Below are 19,206 nucleotides of genomic sequence, written 5' to 3'. Positions count from 1 at the left end.
GGCACAAAAACTGGTTTATTTTCTTGTTTAGAAAATGCCTGTTTCCTCTGGCTGTTTGGCAGTGAGGTGATGTTCCTTGTATCTGATGTATCTGAAGAAGTGTGCATGCACACGAAAGCTCATACCAGTAACAAACTTAGTTGGTCTCTAAGGTGCTACTGGAAGGAATTTTTTTATTTTGAGATGTTCCTTGGTTATCTTTTGGCTTTGCACCACCCACGCACCTGCATTCTCATTCTTGTGGCTGCTGGTTTTAAACTGGGCTCTCCTGTCCGATGTAAAGTCAGGTCCCTCTGCATTCAACTACCGTATTTTTCGCCCTATAGGACGCACCAGCCCATAGGACGCACCTAATTTTTTGGGGGGGGAAATAAAGGGTCAAAAATTATTTTCCCCCCAGGTGCGGGGGAAGCCCGAGCTTCCCCCGACCCCAGCCCCCAGAACATGCAGCTCTCCGCAAGCGTGGGAGCCCAGCGCCGGGCTCCCACGGCTTGCAGAGAGCTGCGCGAAGCTAAGCCTGGGTGCGCTGCGCCTCCGCGCTGTCCCCGGAGCTTGCGGGGCGGCAGCGGGGAAAGACGCTCTTCTCCCCGCCCACCTTCAGACCAGGTCCGGGGACAGCGGGAAGACGCGCTGCACCTCCCCACTGTCCCCGGAGCTTGTGGGGCTGGTGGCGGGGAGAAGCATGCGTCTCCCCGCCGTCAACCTCCAAACCACATCGGGAGACAGCGGGATGACGGTGTTCCGCCTCCCCGCTGTCCCCTGACCTTGTGGGGCTGGCGCTGGGGCTCTCCAGGCTTCAGCGAAAGCCTGCATTCGCCCCATAGGACGCACACACATTTCCCCTTCATTTTTGGAGGGGAAAAAGTGCGTCCTATAGGGCGAAAAATACGGTACTTTTTGGGCTAAGGATCTAGACAGTCTGGGTTTCATTCCCAGATGAGTCCAAACCACCAAGGAGCTTGTTAGGTAGGAAGTTGAAATCCAGTACCTTTGTTAGTATACTCCCAGTTCTTCTTACAACATGCTTGGGGGTCAAAACTAGACAAGACAGCAGAGATGGTGGAGTTGAGGCTTAGATTTGTTAATTACTGAGGAGAAACTGGGACAAATATTGGGGTGTTCCTATTCCAGATCATTCATGTAGGGTGGGATAGAACTCTGCAATGGCAAAGAAAATGGCATGACAACCATACAGGCACACAAAGTTTAGCTGTTTATATGCTGATGCCATAAGGCTCTGAGCCAAGATGGGGAAACTAAGTAGTGTTTGGTACAGAATAGTGGACATAAAAGCAGTGTGGGTTATAGAAGACGATCCCACCTCATGCACAAGATATCTGAAAGGATTCCATGTGGGGATTAAGACCACGATACTGAAGAGGGTTTTGTTTCAGAGATTCTACTCTGATAAACCCAGAGGCAGCCTCCTTCATTTGAATCTGACACAAAACCCCTACAAGAGGTGCTCCCACATAAAAAACTTTCCTAAAATACATCATAAGCTGTTCAGTCACTCTGACAGGTGTATTTGTGATGTTATAATAATTTATAATAATAATAATTTATTATTTGTACCCCGCCCATCTGGCTGGGTTTCCCCAGCCACTCTGGGCGGCTTCCATAGAAAACCAAAAATACACTAAGATATCACAGATTAAAAACTTCCCTGAACAGGGCTGCCTTAAGATGTCTTCTGAATGTCAGGTAGTTATTTATCGCTTTGACATCCGATGGGAGGGCGTTCCACAGGGCAGGTGCCACCACCGAGAAGGCCCTCTGCCTGGTTCCCTGTAGCTTTGCTTCTCGCAATGAGGGAACCGCCAGAAGGCCCTCGGCGCTGGACCTCAGCATCCGGGCAGAACGATGGGGGTGGAGACGCTCCTTCAGGTATACTGGGCCGAGGCCGTTTAGGGCTTTAAAGGTCAACACCAGCACTTTGAATTGTGCTCGGAAACGTACTGGGAGCCAATGTAGGTCTTTCAAGACCGGTGTTATGTGGTCTCGGCGGCCGCTCCCAGTCACCAGTCTAGCTGCCGCATTCTGGATTAGTTGTAGTTTCCGAGTCACCTTCAAAGGTAGCCCCACGTAGAGCGCATTGCAGTAGTCCAAGCGGGAGATAACCAGAGCATGCACCACTCTGGCGAGACAGTCCGCGGGCAGGTAGGGTCTCAGCCTGCGTACCAGGTGGAGTTGGTAGACAGCTGCCCTGGACACAGAATTGACCTGCGCCTCCATGGACAGCTGTGAGTCCAAAATGACTCCCAGGCTGCGCACCTGGTCCTTCAGGGGCACAGTTACCCTATTCAGGACCAGGGAGTCCTCCACACCAGCCCGCCCCCTGTCCCCCAAAAACAGTACTTCTGTCTTGTCAGGATTCAACCTCAATCCATTAGCCGCCATCCATCCTCCAACTGCCTCCAGGCACTCACACAGGACCTTCACCGCCTTCACTGGTTCTGATTTGAAAGAGGTAGAGCTGGGTATCATCTGCATATTGATGGACACCCAGTCCAAACCCCCTGATGATCTCTCCCAGTGGCTTCATATAGATGTTAAAAAACATTGGGGAGAGGACGGAACCCTGAGGCACCCCACAAGTGAGGGCCCAGGGGTCTGAACACTCATCCCCCACCACCACTTTCTGAACACGGCCCAGGAGGAAGGAGCGAAACCACTGCATAACAGTGCCCCCAGCTCCCAGCCCCTCTAGACGGTCCAGAAGGATGTTATGGTCGATGGTATCAAACGCCGCTGAGAGATCCAGCAGAACTAGGAAACAACTCTCACCTTTGTCCCTAGCTCGCCGGAGATCATCAACCAGCGCGACCAAGGCAGTTTCAGTCCCATGATGAGGCCTGAATCCTGATTGGAAGGGATCCAGATGGTCCGCATCCTCCAGGCGTGCCTGGAGTTGTTCAGCAACCACGCGCTCAATCACCTTGCCCAAGAATGGAAGATTTGAGACTGGGCGATAGTTGGCCATACTGGCCGGGTCTAAAGATGGTTTTTTAAGAAGCGGTTTAATGACCGCCTCTTTCAGCGGATCTGGGAATGTTCCCTCACAGAGGGAAGCATTCACCACCCCGCAGAGCCCATCGCCCAGCCCTTCCCGGCTTGCTTTTATTAGCCAGGATGGGCAAGGATCAAGGAGACAGGTGGTTGGTTTCACGCGTCCAAGCAGCCTGTCCACATCCTCGGGGGTAACGGATTGAAATTGATGTTAGTGTTCTATAACCTCAATGGCATTGCTCTGGCACCCACTTAAAGGAGTAATACAAGTAAGAGTTGCATTGGTGCACCAACTTCCTGAAAATTAATGAAAGGATTCCCTTGCCACTTCAGCTTGATACAGTGGTACCTCGGGTTAAGAACCTAATTCGTTCCGGAGGTCCGTTCTTAACCTGAAACTGTTCTTAACCTGAAGCAGCACCACTTTGGCTAATGGGGCCTCCTGCTTCTGCTGCGCCGCCGGAGCACGATTTCTGTTCTCATCCTGAAGCAAAGTTCTTAACCCGAGGTACTATTTCTGGGTTAGCGGAGTCTGTAACTTGAAGTGTACGTAACCCGAGGTACCACTGTAGTTTTAAACCCTTCTGGCAAAAGTCCCATTTTCAGCAAACAGGCTGTATGCGTAGCAGAAAATTAGCTCAAGGCCATAGTGAAAGGGATAGCCAGGAAGCTTACTCTTAGGTGATAAAAGATAAATCACATAACGAAGCAAGGCCCCATTTCCAGCCTTTCTACCTCCATTTCAGTGAGATCAGCTCCCCTTTCCATTTGAAGAGGCTTGATAGGATGTGTTGGCCCATTGTGAATCTTTTCCTTCTGTCATTTCAATACAAGTACCGTATTTTTCGCCCTATAGGACGCAATTTTTCCCCTCCAAAAATGAAGGGGAAATCTGTGTGCGTCCTATAGGGCGAACACAGGCTTTCGCTGAAGCTTGGAGAGCGAGAGGGGTCGGTGCGCACCGACCCCTCTCACTCTCCAGGCTTCAGGAAGCTATCAGCAAGCCTGGGGAGCCCGCGGGAGTTCCCGCAGGGCTCCCTAGGCTGCGGATAGCAGCCTGCCGCCCGGCGTGCGTGGCACCCTGAAGCAGAGCGCCCCGCGCTTCGGGCAGACATCGGCCAGCCCCACAAGCTCGGGGGACAGTGGGGAGGCGCAGCACCGCCATCCCGCTGTTCCTCAACCTGGTTTGGAGGCTGGCGCTGGGGAGAAGCGCGCTTTTCCCCAGCGCCAGCCCCACAAGCTCGGGGGACAGCGGGGAGGCGGAGCGCCGCCATACCGCTGTTCCCCGACCTGGTTTGGTTTCCCCGACCTGGTTTGGTTTCCCCGACCTGGTTTGGGGGGGGAAATAAAGGGGGGGGGGGAATTTCCTTTATTTCCCCCCCAAAAAACTAGGTGCGTCCTATGGGACGGAAAATACGGTAATTCCATTGTCTCCCAACAGATGCCAGTGGTTGTATAAATAGAATGATGCACAAAAGAGCAGAGGTGGGCCTACTCCCAAGTTTGTGGGATCTAGTTTCTTGCCTGCCCCAGGACCCTGAAACTATCAACTAGAGCAGAGTGCAAGGACATGGCTGAAGCAGGCAGACCCAGAATCAGAACTGTACAGTTGGAAATTCTAGTTAGATTGTGGTCCAACCCCTGCAGCAGGAACCACAGATACAATAAAGAATTTCGGACGGTGTCACTGAGCACAAGCTCAGCCCAGTAATTCATGATCAATATCAGAATCAACCCTACCTCTTTTCACACAAAAATCTACACCTGGTTCTCTTCTCTATCTCTCTGACCCCACATTCTCTTAGCAATCGAATCAGCAAGGGAGGGAGCTTCTCAGTTCTTTTCAGCCACTGTTATTTAAGTTGAAGTTTCTCTCTCTGCCTTATAGGCTTTACATTTCTGGAGCACGTAGAATAGAAAAGCATACCTGGGCATATAGAAAAGTGTAGTAAGTTAGCTATCAATGACTTTTGTTTTAACCCCCCGTTTAAACTTGTGAGGACTGCTACAAGTTCTCTTTATGGGCCAGACTTTTTGGCATCTCTATCATATTCCTAACAGACTTCGCCCACAAATGCATACTCTTCCATCGTCTCCCAAGACACATGGAAGCCAACAAACCCCACCAGACACAGCAATATTGACATGAACACAAAGAGACAAAATTACACAAATATTTTATTTGATCAGACTCGTTCGAACAAGGTTTAGTGCAATAATTGCAGCAGTTCCCAGACGCAGGCTTCAAAATCCAATGCTTTAGGATTGCAAAAGTAGCCTCAAGTGCTACCAACAGGTGCAAAAAGAATATTTAACTGGCCCATAGCAGCATTAGAACATCTCAGACTCTTCCTACCTCCATTCAGTAAGGAAGATTTTCCTCTTTGTCAAGAGTGACTTTCTTTAGCTTAAAGCAAGAATGGAGAATCAGTCACCTTCTAGATGTTGCAGAACTACACCTCCAGTCATCTCTGACACTTAAGTCCAATATCTGAAGGACCACTGGCCCCTGACTCCAAACTCTCACCTCAGATCCAGCTGGCTAAACAAAGAAGCCAATCTTCTATTATAGTAATAGGCATGACAGAAGGAGTTCAAAGTTTCGGAACGCTGGAGACACAGGATACAAATAGCTCAAGCAGATGTCAGCTGTAGATCGACTAAATTGGCCTTCTCTTCGGACCATCTAAAACTTACAATCAACTTTGAAAGTTTCAACTTTCAGAATAAAACTTTTTAAAGCAACACAAACATGGTTTGTTGCTGCTCCTAATTTATATTACAATGTTAAAATGCAGAATATAACACAAGGAAAATGACAAAACAGCTTGTTGAATCTTCGTAGGAAGACACCCTCAACTGACCTTAGCTAATGAAATTATAAACAAGGAAGTTGGGTGTTTGGCAATACCTGGCTGCAAATAGCTTGCCATCTGGTGTGGGATCAGAAAAAGCAATTTCGTTGGTGTTTAAGAAAGAGCCAAACAAGAATGTACGTCTGGAAAAGAAAAGTAAAGTTATCAATGTAACGCAAGGATCCAGTCCTGTTTTCATGCTCATTTCAATTTACGGTCAGTTTGTATATTTAAATTTGTCAGTATTAAAGAAATGGGGAACACACCGGACATGCAAGGAGTGCCTTTTCCCTCATCACTGAACACTCATAATCAGTGTGCACATTTTTCTGGATTAGAAGGAAAAGCTTGTTTTGAAAAACTAGTGTTATCGGAAACTTAAGACTCCCACCAAGCTTCAATATGTTGTATAGGATCTGCAAACCTCTCGTGGGTGATGGTTGGGGAGTAATGTATTCTCACAAGCCTTGGTTCATGAAGAATGTTTTATGCATGGGGTGGTTGCAAGGATGTTATCTGCATCAGAAAGTGGGCCTTGGGGTGGGGTGAGGAGGAACGAAGATTGTTCTGTTTCTGTTATACAGAGCCCCAAACTATCACTGACCAAAGCATATGCACCAGGCTTGGGAGTCAGAGAGGCAGTTAAGTCCAAGTTTCTCTCAACACCCTGCTGTATGTGGTTCATACACTAGCTCTTTAAGCAGGAACCAGCTCCTAAGTATTACTTGCTGGTAAACCTCCTTTAAAGCAAGCTGAAAACTGGCTGTAATCCCAGAAGGTCATATCTGAGAACACTGTCTACTTTTATTTCAGATATTACATTTCCTTACCTCATCACATCCACTAGACGACTGGCAATGCCTCTTCTCCGCATCAGGCTGAACACCCAGATTCTGCTGATCCCACAAAACACCTTCTCTGGCTTTGTTGAGCAGCACCAGGCACGCTGAGGCTCCAGACTGTCATTAGTAGGAGACCCTGACACTGCTGGAGGCTCTGAAAGCACTTGGTAAGCCTAGGAACAACAGGATACGCTTATAACAAGGCAGTGGGGTGGGGAAAGCAGCAGCAAGCTTCTAACAAAGCACGCTTCATGCAAGGCTTCAATGCACCACGATGCCCAAAGCATCATGTTTGGGGCGTCTGTACCAAATGCCAGAAGTGCCTCAATTATTCTTGAAGTAGAGAGTTACCTACAAATGTTATCCATAAAACATTTGTTAGCCTTTAAGAAGCTATTTTTACAGCAACAGGGTATTAACAATTGCCACACTTAAAATGCTATGAACAGCCAGCCATCTAGGCATGGGAATGGGTCAGTGGGCTCATCTCTGGGGGAGAGCTACAGTGGAATGATACCAGCCCAGAAACTCATTTAGAATGCTGTTAGATCAGAATAAGGGACCAGCTAAAAGGCTCTAAAAGACAGATTTGTTCTGACATACAAGACAGCAGAGAAAATGTGCATATTCATTTTTCTTGCAATTGGCCTCTCCTCCCTGTTTACTTTTTCCTTTATCTAGGACAAGAGCGATTTAATGCTCTGGAAGAGGTATATTGTGCAGCTTTCGTTAAGCAGATGACACTTCTTTCTCTGTAAAGGGAACTAACCCAACAGAATCCACTAGCTAAGGAAAGGTAAGCTCACTGAGTCCCATCTAGCAAGGACCTAGAACTACAAGCAGAAAGAGGAGTTGCCAGGCACAGTGGAGACTCGCAGCCAGAGCTCCACTCCACATTTATCAAACTTTTACTTCCCATTTCTAGCAATATGTTTCCCTTCACATCTAAGAATGAACAGCAGACACTCCCAACTGCTTTTAAATGGTTTCCATACTGTCAAAAGAGTTTGCTCCAAGTGACAAAATCCTGCTTTCAGTGCAGTAAGAGTTACCAGCAGACCTGGTCCTTAGGACTAAAGTGGTTTGCTTTATTCAAGTAGCAAGACACATGGCTGAAAGAGGTCCAGTCAACTGCACTGCTCCTTCTCTTTGCCAAGCCACAAACACCTCTAAGGATGAAATCCTGTATCAAGGGTCTGCCCTGATCCAGATTATCGCTCTTTCCACTTGGCAAGTTACTCACCTGTCTGACCGGCTCAGCAATTAAGCAGCCAACAATCTTCTTTTCAGTGGATACAAACAGATATGTTTGGGTTGGACAGCGCAACACAACTTGTTTAAATCCAAGCTCATTATCTACAAGCTCCCGTACAGCTTCAGCCTGTGCAAGGAAAATGCCATATATAAAGCTCAGCAACTTAACCAGACAAAACTTAATCCAGGTCACAACAAACATTTTTTTCTACAGAAACAACTGAAGAATTCATGATTAAATCCTAAAATCTGAGGCAACGGGTGTATTTTTTTGTAACAATACAAGAAGTGTGGCTGGAAAAAACACCCTAATTTTGCTCCAAACAAGTTAATTTTTTAAAATTCAAATTTAACAAACTAAAAAGGAAAAGAGCCGAAAAAGTAAATAGAACTGATACGGTGAGGAAGGTGGACTTTCCCTTATTAAATTTTTTTTAAAAAAATAATAATAAATAAACAAGAACACATACAGTGGTACCTCGGTTTAAGTACTTAATTCGTTCCGGAGTTCCGTTCTTAACCTGAAGCACCACTTTAGCTAATGGGGCCTCCCATCGCCGTCTCGCCGTCGTCATGCGATTTCTGTTCTCATCCTGAAGCAAAGTTCTTAACCCGAGGTACTATTTCTGGGTTAGCAGAGTCTGTAACCTGAAGCGTATGCAACCCGAGGTACCACTGTACACACTTTAAAATTAGTTCATTTTACTCGGAGGTAGGGCAAATATTTTACACCAGTTGTGGAGAATCTCCAACCTGCAGGCCTACCAAGCTGTTTGGGGTGAACCACACCCACCTTTGTGAGAAGGGTCAATCCACAACTAAAAGAAAAAAGAACCAGGAGTGTATGCTCCAGATTCTTCCTTTGCATCAAGTAGCAGACACTCCCACTTGGAGGAGCAAGACTAGAAGAAAAGTCAGCACTGCACCTTTTTGATGGCATATTTTGGATCATCCTGAAGAATCAAGACAATTTTTCCATCCCAGAATTCTGCAGCGACATGTTCATTCTTCCAGCTCTATCAAAAGGAGAAAAAGACAGAAGAGGGCAAAAAGTGTAGATGCCCAAGAGTTTAATTCTTGAGAGTTGTAAACCACTATATATATATTAGTCATGATTAAAACAACCTGCATGATCCTTTACTGTAGTCTTCCCCAACCTCTGGGCCTCCAGATGTTGGGCTCCAACTCCCATCAGTCCTAGCCAGCAAGGCCGATATTCAGGAACAATGGGAGTTGTACTCCAAAACATCTGGAAGGCACCATGAAGAGTCTCAGCCATGCGAAAGACACTCAAGTGAAGTACTTCCATAATTTTTATATGGCAACTCACACAAAATGCTGGAGTGTGTGCTGGATTGTTGAGCTCAGATAACATTTGTGCTCAGTTTCCTAAGAATTCCCTGTTCCATTTAGCAAGGTATGCTCTAGGGAATTCTGTTGTCCAAAACAAAATCAATTCACAAAGGATACCATGGTGCATTTAGTTTGTGTCTTACCACATATTTTATTCCTTCCAGGAACCGCTGATGATACTGGGCATGCTGTGTTTCATCTTCTGGGCTTGCAGCTGAGTAGACCATACCACATGATTTGCAGACAGTGGCACCAAAATGTTTCTGGCCAGCATCCTGTCAGGGGAAAGAGGGAGTTACCATGTTGCCATGCCCAAACCGGCCTGAGGCATCAGGAAAAAACTGTACAGTGGTTGTTGTTGTTGTTTAATCGTTTAGTCGTGTCCGCCTCTTCGTGACCCCCTGGACCAGAGCACGCCAGGCCCTCCTGTCTTCCACTGCCTCCCGCAGTTTGGTCAGACTCATGCTGGCAGCTTCAAGAACACTATTCAACCATCTCGTCCTCTGTTGTCCCCTTCTCCTTGTGCCCTCCATCTTTCCCAACATCAGGGTCTTTTCCAGGGAGTCTTCTCTTCTCATGAGGTGGCCAAAGTCTTGGAGCCTCAGCTTCAGGATCTGTCCTTCCAGTGAGCACTCAGGGCTGATTTCCTTCAGAATGGAGAGGTTGGATCTTCTTGCAGTCCATGGGACTCTCTCAAGAGTCTCCTCCAGCACCATAATTCAAAAGCATCAATTCTTCGGCGATCAGCCTTCTTTATGGTCCAGCTCTCACTTCCATGTACAGTGGTACCTCGGGTTAAGCACTTAATTTGTTCCAGAGGTCCATACTTAACCTGAAACTGTTCTTAACCTGAAGCACCACTTTAGCTAATGGGGCCTCCCGCTGCCGCCGGAGCACGATTTCTGTTCTCATCCTGAAGCAAAATTCTTAACCTGAAGCACTATTTCTGGGTTAGCGGAGTCTGTAACCTGAAGCGTATGTAACCCGAGGTACCACTGTACAATGTTTTAGGAGTGCATATAAAGCTGATTAGCAGCTAAGGTGGGCTTTCTATTCTAAAATAGAAGCTCCAAGTTGCATGGCATTAGTTGACCTGACAGTCATTAACAATATATTCAGAAATATACTTACAATGATCATCTGATCTTTGCTCAGTTCCTTTGTCTTCTTGCTGGTTCTCAGAATGGCAGGAATCTTCTGTCCTACTGGACTGAACGATACAGCTGAAGACTGCTCATCTGAGAGACTGTGTGGCCTGAAATTTATTTAAGGAATTTATATCTTGTAGTAATGGGTTATATAGTAAATATTCACCAGGGAAAACAGGTTCATAAAGAAAAGTATCAAAACTGAAGAACTCCTTTCACCTACATATCACTTCTGAATATCAGAACAAGATTGCCATACCTTTTTTTGTTGCTGGAAGGCGTACTGAAAAATGGATGGGTGTCACTTGCTGAAGATGGCTCTGGGGAAAAGAGAAAAAAATAATGTGATTTCTATCCTCCATTGGCAATTTGTGCCAGGTCCCAATGACATGGAGAACTTTCTCTATTCAGAGTATTGTGATGAACATGATAGGGTGGCCTACCAAGCTTTCCATGAACACAGAACAGATGCATCTGAAATTGTAATATATTCTCAATGTTACTTACGCTTATCCTTGATTATGGTACTAGAAAGCTTGCTGGAAGAGGCAGTCTCGTGCTTGTCCACGTTTTTTGGTGATCCCTGCAAGATTTCTTCAGGGTCCTAATGAAGAAGACAATTTTTTTTTGACAAGGCAAATTTTCAAGGTGCCCCAATAATAAGTTTTGCTACATGGTTACTCCTTTGGAAAATTCCATTTAAGGTCTCAGGGAATTATATGAAGACATGCAATGGAGCAACATTCCTGAAAAGAAGCATAGATCTAGGTCTGGTCAGTGGCTTAAGAGAAAACCACCACTACAAAACCACCTTCCATGTCATGGAAGAAAGGTGGGATTTAATAAGATTCACTAGCTGTCATGCAATGCCAGAGTGACCATGGCATAGTAACATATCTAAAACTGTTGCCGTGCTAACAGGAGGCTTGTTGACCCAGTGAATTCTGTGAATGGAAGGCAGAGATTTCTGCAAATTCCTCATTTTTACTGCTGAACATTATGAAACCCTTTTTCAAGTCTCCAAGTTGCTGAAAGTTAAAATGTGTGGTGACTAGAGGTGTCCCTATTCCCCCCCCCCCCAATTCTGACATCTCATACATGGAAAGCCTACAGCAGAGAGGATACCCAGATATCAAATTTTATGAATTTTTGGCTTTGGGCTTTCAGTATTTTTTTTCTGAAGTAGTGTTAATTTATGGCTTTATTGGATCTTACTGATTTTAACACCTGTGTTAATATTAAGCGTTTATTATACTGTGTTACAGTACTGTGAAATTTTCTTTGCTTGCTTGTGAGATTTAAAAAAGAATTAAAGGATGGCATATAACCTGCTGATGCATAATGCATTCAACACCATTCAGGACCGTAATACTTGAAGGATCGCCTCTCCCCATATGAACAGATCCAGTCCCTGCAATCATCATTTGTGGTCCTTCTTTTTATGTCTCTTCCACAAGAGGTCCGGAGAGCAACAACACGAGAAAGGGCATTTTCTGCTCCCAGTTTGTGGAATGCTCCACACAGGGAGGCTCACTTAGAGCCTTCTTTACATATCTTTAGGCGCCAAGTGAAAACATTTCTCTTCAACCAGGCATCTGGCTGATTGCCATTCTATGGCTTTTTAAACTTTGTGGGAGGGGGGTTGTTGGTTTGTATTTGCTTTATTATGTATTTTGTGTTCTCATTTTGTATTTTTATGTTTGAATCACTCTTCAGGTGAAAGGCAGTATACAAATTAAATATTCAATGGACAAAACATTGTTAAATAAGATAGTAAGTCATACACCGGTGGCTGATGGAGAAGATAAGGACGGTTAAGATCGGAACTATGAAAGCGGAAAACAACAAGGAAGAAAAACAGAAAACAAATGAAGGACATTATCTCTCAATATCCAGAACATGGGAAGCCCCCTTCTGATTTTTTTTTTAATTCAGAATGCTTAATTGGCTGTATTGCTTGTATTATGATTTGGCATGATTGGAATTGATTTGTCATTAATTGGAAGGTTATTAATTGAAAATGAATAAAAATTATTTTATTTTAAAAAACCAAACATTGTCTACAATGGTGAAGTTCCAAAAATGTATATCACAACAGAGGTTCCATAAATGCAAACTTTGGTTACCAGTTTTCATAGATTCTACATACCTGAGTTCCAGCATCAGCTTCCTTTTCTACCAGAGTCTCTGAGCAACCAGAATGAGACGTTTGGAGAGGGCTGGTATCTTGCAACAGGCCCACTTCACACAGAGTCTCCTGCCTTGTATTGCAGATCAATTTCACACCATCTTCCACACGATCGTATTTTTTCTTTTTTGGGCTTCCTTTCCTGCCTGCTTCCGTTGCTTCGCTTTCAGTGGACAAGTAGAGCTTGGAATGAGCCAGGTGTCTGCCCTGTCTCTCTTTTACTGTGGGCTTGCTAACTGAGCAGGGGGACGATGGAGATGAAAGTATCTTCTTAGAGCCAGGCTGCCATTTCTTTCCAGTGGCAAAGAATGCTGCCCCCGTCTGGAGTTTTGGCACAGGTTTGAATTTCATGCTCAATACTTTAAGAGGAGTCTCCACTTTATCTTGAATAGCACAGTTAGCATCCTTGTTCCCCTCCACAGGCTTGGGAAGCACCACCTTGGCTTTTTTGGTGTTTCTCGGCAAAGCCTTGGCCTGCCTGGAAGCAGCAGGGCGCTTGGATGCTTTTGAAGGCCTGCTCCTGTTTGTCATCACTTTCAGCTGTGTTGTCTCAGTCTTGTTGGCAACAGGCAGGTTCCCGTCATCATTTCTTGGATTCAGAGGATGGCTTTCATTTGCTAGTTTCCTCTCCAGCAGGTTTAGATATTGCTTCCCTTTGTTGTAAAAGGAGCTGGGGGGTACAATGGAACTGTATGCGCTGCCACACTCAGGAGACGTTCTCTGTGGAAACTGCCTTTGTATCCCCTTTGGCACACTGGCTGCTTGTAGTGGAGACTTATCAAGCTTCTGTGATATTCTTGATGCTTGGGACAGGTTTTGATTTTCTTTTTCTTCATCTTGGAAACTCAGCATTTGAGATACAGTATGGTGTCCTGTTACAGGCAGATCCTCAACAAATTCCATCATCAGTTTTTTCGCTGGATTCCTGTGTACTAGTAACAAGCTGCAAAATGTAAAGTTAATGTTTATTTTCATTATGCATAAACATAACACAGTAAAACACCAACCACAGCCGGTGACGACTCCATATCCAAAGTATCATACACAGACCATATAATAATAATAATAATAATAATAATAATAATAATAATAATAATAATAATTTATTATTTGTACCCCGCCCATCTGGCTGGGTTTCCCCAGCCACTCTGGGCGGCTTCCAACAAAGATGAAAAATACACATATAAAAGAAAAGTTAGTGCACTGAGTTTAAATTGCTTCCTCCAGATACAACTAATGAACCATGAAGGCTCTCCCAGTGTCGTGGATACTGTTCTTCAGGAGACTCTGGGAAAAGAAAATCACAGTAAGAATTTCTGTTACATTACCCAGAGGCTCCTGAGGGACAGTCATTACATCCTCTACGGTTTGGGCACTGGGCTGGGTGTCGGGGTCTGGCTGGTGTGAGGAAGTGTAATCCATTACAACAATATAAAGTTAATATTTCACTCTTTACTTAAAGGGGGGGGAATAAAACTTTTTGCACATGATAGCATTCTATCTTTAGCAGAACCTATGCAATCTTTTAAAAGAGCTAGATTAGCCAGTTGAAGATACTGAAATCTGGTGCATTTCCACATGTGATGGATGTGTAAGATGACAAATACATATTGGAAGACGATAAAAAAAATCAAGTTATAAAGATTTACGGGTAAGGATATGGGTTCCTACTGTTTCCTCTGTTCTTCCTATTAAATTATGTTTAAGCAATCAGTGAATTCAGAAGAAACATAATTAGTTCCCTGTATTATCACAGGAAATTACGCAAAATATTGGAGATCACAAACTGGATCTAAATGAAATAACACAACAGTGTCTCTTACTGTTAAGTTGTGGGTGAACATATCAGACCACACAGCGATTCTTCAAACAGCTCTTGTTTATTCACAGGCCAGAACAGAACTGAACTGAAGGGTTCAGCCAGCCTGCTTATATAGAGTTCCACTACAACGCAACAGTAACAACTTTCTGTAACTACCCAATCACTGAATGTCACTTTCAATCCCTTATTTGCATATGTGGACCTGAGTGAAAAACTATCTACAGTATCCCCCTGCTGGCCCAGGGTGAGAACTTCAGTACATAACACTTACAATACACCTTACTCCAATTTGGACAACGTTAAACCAAATCTCTTAATCATTAATTCGGAAAGTGAAGAATGAAAGTACCTAAGAGGAAGAGAGCAGGATGTTGTACATTCCAATCGTTTTGTAGCATCCCAAAACCAACAGTAATACATGTATAAAAATAATTCCCTCTGATTTTTCAAGTCACAACAGTAGCTAAAGCTCTTGGATAACTTGCAACGGCAATCTCACCTGTCAATACTGCGTTTTCGCTTCCGTGGAGTAACAAACGCCATGTTCTCAGCAAAGCACCTACAAGTCAGAGGCAGGTGCGTTAGTCAGTTATGTGTTGACAGGTGTGATCTATCTGCCTGCAGAGCCAGGATTAGAATGAGAACTCATGTTTGCATCCCTTGCCTATCTTTGCAAGCCACTGATATTCCTGATCCGCCCCCCCCCCCAGGCCAGTTTACACTGGTAGACCCTTTAGCTTTGGGACAGCAGCATAAAACAGCCTGGGTCTTTTCGCTTCTTCCAACAAGCTCACATGCTTCAACCAAAAATCAGGCAGCGGAGCAGTTTCTGCATTCTGGCTGGAGCTGAGGAGAGCTGCGGTGCAAAGCACTGGGGGGGGGGGGGGAGCAGGCTTAGGCAGCCCCAGGCCAGGAGGCTCCATCAACTGGCTGGGCCAGAGCAGCGTAGATGCTTAAGAAAGGAGATGCTTTCTAGATCAGGTTAAATGGGGCCCCATCCAGTTAATCAGAGGCCCCACAGAGAAACCCACAAGAAGCTTAGAGAAAAAACACACTTTCCAGCAACTGCTATTCAGAAACACTGCTGCCTCTAATGGGAGAACCACAGAGATCCCTTGCCTCTCGCAAGAGCAGAATAAGAGAATTGTAGAGTGGGAATGTGGGGTCAGAAATGATTATTGATCCTGTTTTTATATAAAATAACCAGCTATCTTTGCTTCTGCATAAAATTGTGCTTGCTGCCTATGCTTCCCTGCTGGAGGAATCTATCAAGTGTTATGCTAAAGAAAGCCAGTTTGCAGTCCATCAACTTGGCTTTTTGAAGTTGAATTTCTTCTTTTGTCTATTTGTTAGGTAAACGGACCCCTGCCCATTAGGTCCAGTCACGGACGACTCTGGGGTTGCTGCGCACAGCTTCCGGGTCATGTGGCCAGCATGACTAAGCCGCATTTGGAGAACCAGAGCAGCGCATGGAAATGCCGTTTACCTTCCTGCCGGAGCGGTACATATTGATCTACTTGCACTTTGTGCTTTCAAACTGCTAGGTTGGCAGGAGCTGGGAAAGAGCCATGGGACCTCACCTGGTTGCGGGGATTCGAACCGCCGATCTTCTGATCCAAGCCCTAGGCTCTGTGGTTTAGACCACAGCGCCACCTGCGTCTATTTGTTAAAGGTAAAGGGACCCCTGTCCGTGAGGTCCAGTCGTGGCCGACTCTGGGGTTGCAGCGCTCATCTCACTTTATTGGCCGAGGGAGCCGGCATACAGCTTCCGGGTCATGTGGCCAGCAGGACTAAGCCGCTTCTGGCGAACCAGAGCAGCGCATGGAAACGCTGTTTACCTTCCCGCCGGAGTGGTACCTATTTATCTACTTGCACTTTTGGTGTGCTTTCGGACTGCTAGGTTGGCAGGAGCAGGGACCGAGCAACGGGAGCTCACATGGTTGTGGGGATTCGAACCGCCAACCTTCTGATCGGCAAGTCCTAGGCGCTGTGGTTTAGACCACAGCGCCACCCACGTCTACTCGTTAATTACCTCTTACCAGCTCTTGTTTGGAATGTGTTAAGGTTAAGGACTCATTTTACTGCTCAAGGCCTGTAGATAGCCAAGAGGCGCCTAGGAGTGAAAGATTTACAATCCTGACCAGGGCGAAGAGTCGGTGGAAGAAGATTGGAAGAAATTCAAAGACTATCTACAAAAATATTGCAATATCAAGGAATGTTGAATGATGCAGGATTGAAATTAATTGGTTTCTAGCTGTAATGGTAATAAGATTATGAAAAAAATGTCCCTTTTTTCTTGCTAAATAACCAAGAGCTTAATATATAATATTATAAGAGGATGGTTAGAAAATAAGGGGTTTAATTGTAGTGTCGGGAGATAAGGATTTGCTGGATAAACAATTCGAACTGGAATACAAGAAGGGGAGGTATGAGGAGGTCAGTGAAAGATGTTACTTAAAAAAATAAGTTTTGAATGTTATGTGTTTTTTTTATTTTTTATTTTTAACTTTTTCTTTTTATTGTTTGTAAAAAATGGAAAACTCTAATAAAATATCTTATATAAAAAAAGAAAGATTTACAATCCAAGACAACAAGAATTAGCAGGTGCTGACTTAAGAAAGTACGCATGCATAATTACCTCGTGAATATTAAAAGTCACACCCTTTGTCCTTAAATTACTAATTTAAATGTATATGGGATGCATGTGCCTGTATGTAACAGTGGGGGCACAGATCAAGGAGTAAGGTAGGAAAACGGCGTTCAAGGAAATCTGTCCACTGCAAGTTCCTAAACCAATAGGAATTAGGGGAGTAAGGAGAAAATGAATGTTTAAAAGTTTCCAAGAGTCCTCCGGGGTCGGCCATTCTTTCTGTACATGGACTTAGGTAAAATAAAGATCTGTTCATGGATCCTCCCTGTCTTTGCAATTCACTGGCTCTCTGCTGCAAAGATAGCTCAGGGTTTGAAACCAGACCCAACAGAAAGGGGACCTCAGGGGTCATCTAGTCCAGCCCCCAGCCCCTAACCCCCCCCGTGAATTTGTCTAATCCTCTTTTAAAGCTATCTTTATATAGATTATACACACATACATATTGGGGGGGGGGGGAGAGAGAGGTTCTGCTTCTCCATATTGAGATAGATGGGCTTCTAGTTATTTCTCTCCCTATGTGGCTTTTGGCTGCTCCCACCCGCCATTTCATCGCTGCCTCCGGTGGCAGGGAGTTCCGCAGCTTCACCCTGCCTTTCTTTGCTCTGTCCTGAACCCCGGCTTCGTTGCATGGCCACCGGCGCCCGGAGGGAGAAGAACCGTTTCTATGTCTCTCTTCTCCCCCCCCTCCCCTGCTTCATTTTATTTATCGCTTTATCTTTAATTTATTAGGTCCGCGCTTTCTCCCTGAGGGGCTCGTTTTCTACGTGCGGGGAGTTCGGCGCCAAGGTAGGCCGAGGCGCCTCGACCGAGAAGGAGCCTAAGGGGATTTCGGGCACCATTCCCACCCTAAAAACATCGCCTCCCGCCACTTTCCCCCCTCACAAAAACCGCCATTTCTTACCTCACGTTTCCCACCTCAGAGCTCCCGCCGCTCTTTTCCCCTCACGGCGCCGCGGCTCCGTTCGAAACTCTCCCCTTTCGCGCCTTCACGGCCATTGGCCAGCCGCGCCGCCAGTCCGATCGCTGCCTCAGCGTTCATTGGCCCGAGTACGGAGCGTGGCCTCTGGAGGCGGGACTAAAGGAAGAAGACCGCCTTTCGCGGGCTCCTCGACCAATAGAAAGCACCAACCTCTCACTGTCAACAGGTCCTGGCCAATCAGGTGATGGGAGAAGCCCGGTTTGGGCGCAAGGCATTGTGGGGATTGTAGTTTCTCGTGGAGCAACGGGAGGGTCAGGCGGCGCGCTTGCCCGGATTCCGACGGATCGAGGACGGATCAACTTGCGCGTCTGATGGCTTGCTGGCTGGATTGCTAGGCTCAGGGCAGCTCAGAGAGATCCCGAGTTTCTTGCATTGCATGGGGTTGGGCTACATGATCCTTAGCGATCCCTTCCAAATAATCTCAGAGAGGGTCGCTGCTGCTTCTCTGCTTGCTTACTCAGAAACAAATGTCCACTATTGTGACTTTTGTGATTTATCCCCACAAAACACCTCATTAGAGTTTCTTCCTATGTATTCAAAGGGCCTCTGCTGCACGATACTGATGAATGTATCTATGTTCTGGCTCACTGGGAAAACTTCAGAAATTCATATAGACAGGTGAGCTCAGCTCCTCAGCAGCCCCTCTGCCTGAGTGATGATCCCTGGCATCCTGATACCTGAGTGCCAAACAGGTAGCCATGCCAGAAATAACAAACCCAGATGAAGGCAAAAGGGTGTGATTCACCTGGCTGGGAAACAGGGAAATGTACCGTATTTTTCGCTCTATAGGATGCACTTTTCCCCCTTCAAAAATGAAGGGGAAATGTGTGTGCGTCCTATGGAGCGAAGACGCCATAGCCCCGCGACCCTCTCCCGGCCGGAGAAGTAACGCGCGGCTATGGAGGCTCCTGCCATAGCCGTGCGTCACCTCTCCAGCCAGGAGAGCGTGCGTGGGGCTAAAGAAGCCCGGCTTACTCTCTCCCGGCTGGAGAGGTGACGTGCAGCTATGGCAGGAGCCTCTATAGCCGTGCGTCACCTCTCCAGCCGGGAGAGCGCGTGCGGGGCTAAAGAAGCCATAGCCCCGCGACCCTCTCCCAGCTGGAGAA

The 19,206-nt window shown here is 45.9% G+C and overlaps 1 protein-coding gene and 1 long non-coding RNA gene across 3 annotated transcripts in view; one reads left to right on the top strand and one right to left on the bottom strand.

Annotated features, from left to right (window-relative positions):
* LOC310758910 overlaps positions 1–19,206 on the top strand; it is a 71,591-nt gene that overhangs the window by 18,088 nt on the left and 34,297 nt on the right. The gene's annotated exons all lie outside the window — the stretch shown is intronic.
* ESCO2 (establishment of sister chromatid cohesion N-acetyltransferase 2) lies at positions 5,175–18,174 on the bottom strand. Of its 2 annotated transcripts, none has more exons than XM_083605162.1 (11): positions 18,023–18,174; positions 14,971–15,030; positions 12,611–13,592; positions 10,969–11,065; positions 10,721–10,781; positions 10,445–10,568; positions 9,457–9,588; positions 8,887–8,976; positions 7,950–8,087; positions 6,695–6,879; positions 5,175–6,007 (listed from the first exon to the last, which is right to left on the bottom strand). In XM_083605162.1, exons 2-11 carry the CDS (start codon positions 15,012–15,014, stop codon positions 5,875–5,877), a joined length of 1,986 nt encoding a protein of 661 aa, XP_083461288.1. In that variant the 5' UTR covers positions 15,015–15,030; positions 18,023–18,174; the 3' UTR covers positions 5,175–5,874. The 2 variants fall into 2 exon arrangements, with proteins under 2 accessions (XP_083461288.1, XP_083461289.1); XM_083605163.1 differs by having other exon boundaries at positions 14,971–15,089; positions 18,023–18,144.

The sequence above is a fragment of the Podarcis filfolensis genome, assembly GCF_964270895.1.
Source record: "Podarcis filfolensis genome assembly, chromosome: 3".
Classification (NCBI taxonomy): domain Eukaryota; kingdom Metazoa; phylum Chordata; class Lepidosauria; order Squamata; family Lacertidae; genus Podarcis; species Podarcis filfolensis.
This window is presented reverse-complemented; position numbering and strand designations above follow the sequence as displayed.

Bases quoted from the DNA above. Each gene is read 5' to 3' on its own strand.
- ESCO2 (XM_083605162.1), bottom strand. From the start codon at position 15,014: ATGGCGTTTGTTACTCCACGGAAGCGAAAACGCAGTATTGACAG. The intron at 13,593-14,970 runs GTGAGATTGCCG...TACATTTTGCAG, and splicing joins CGAAAACGCAGTATTGACAG to CTTGTTACTAGTACACAGGA. The intron at 8,088-8,886 runs GTGCAGTGCTGA...TTCCTTGCACAG, and splicing joins CAAAATATGCCATCAAAAAG to GCTGAAGCTGTACGGGAGCT.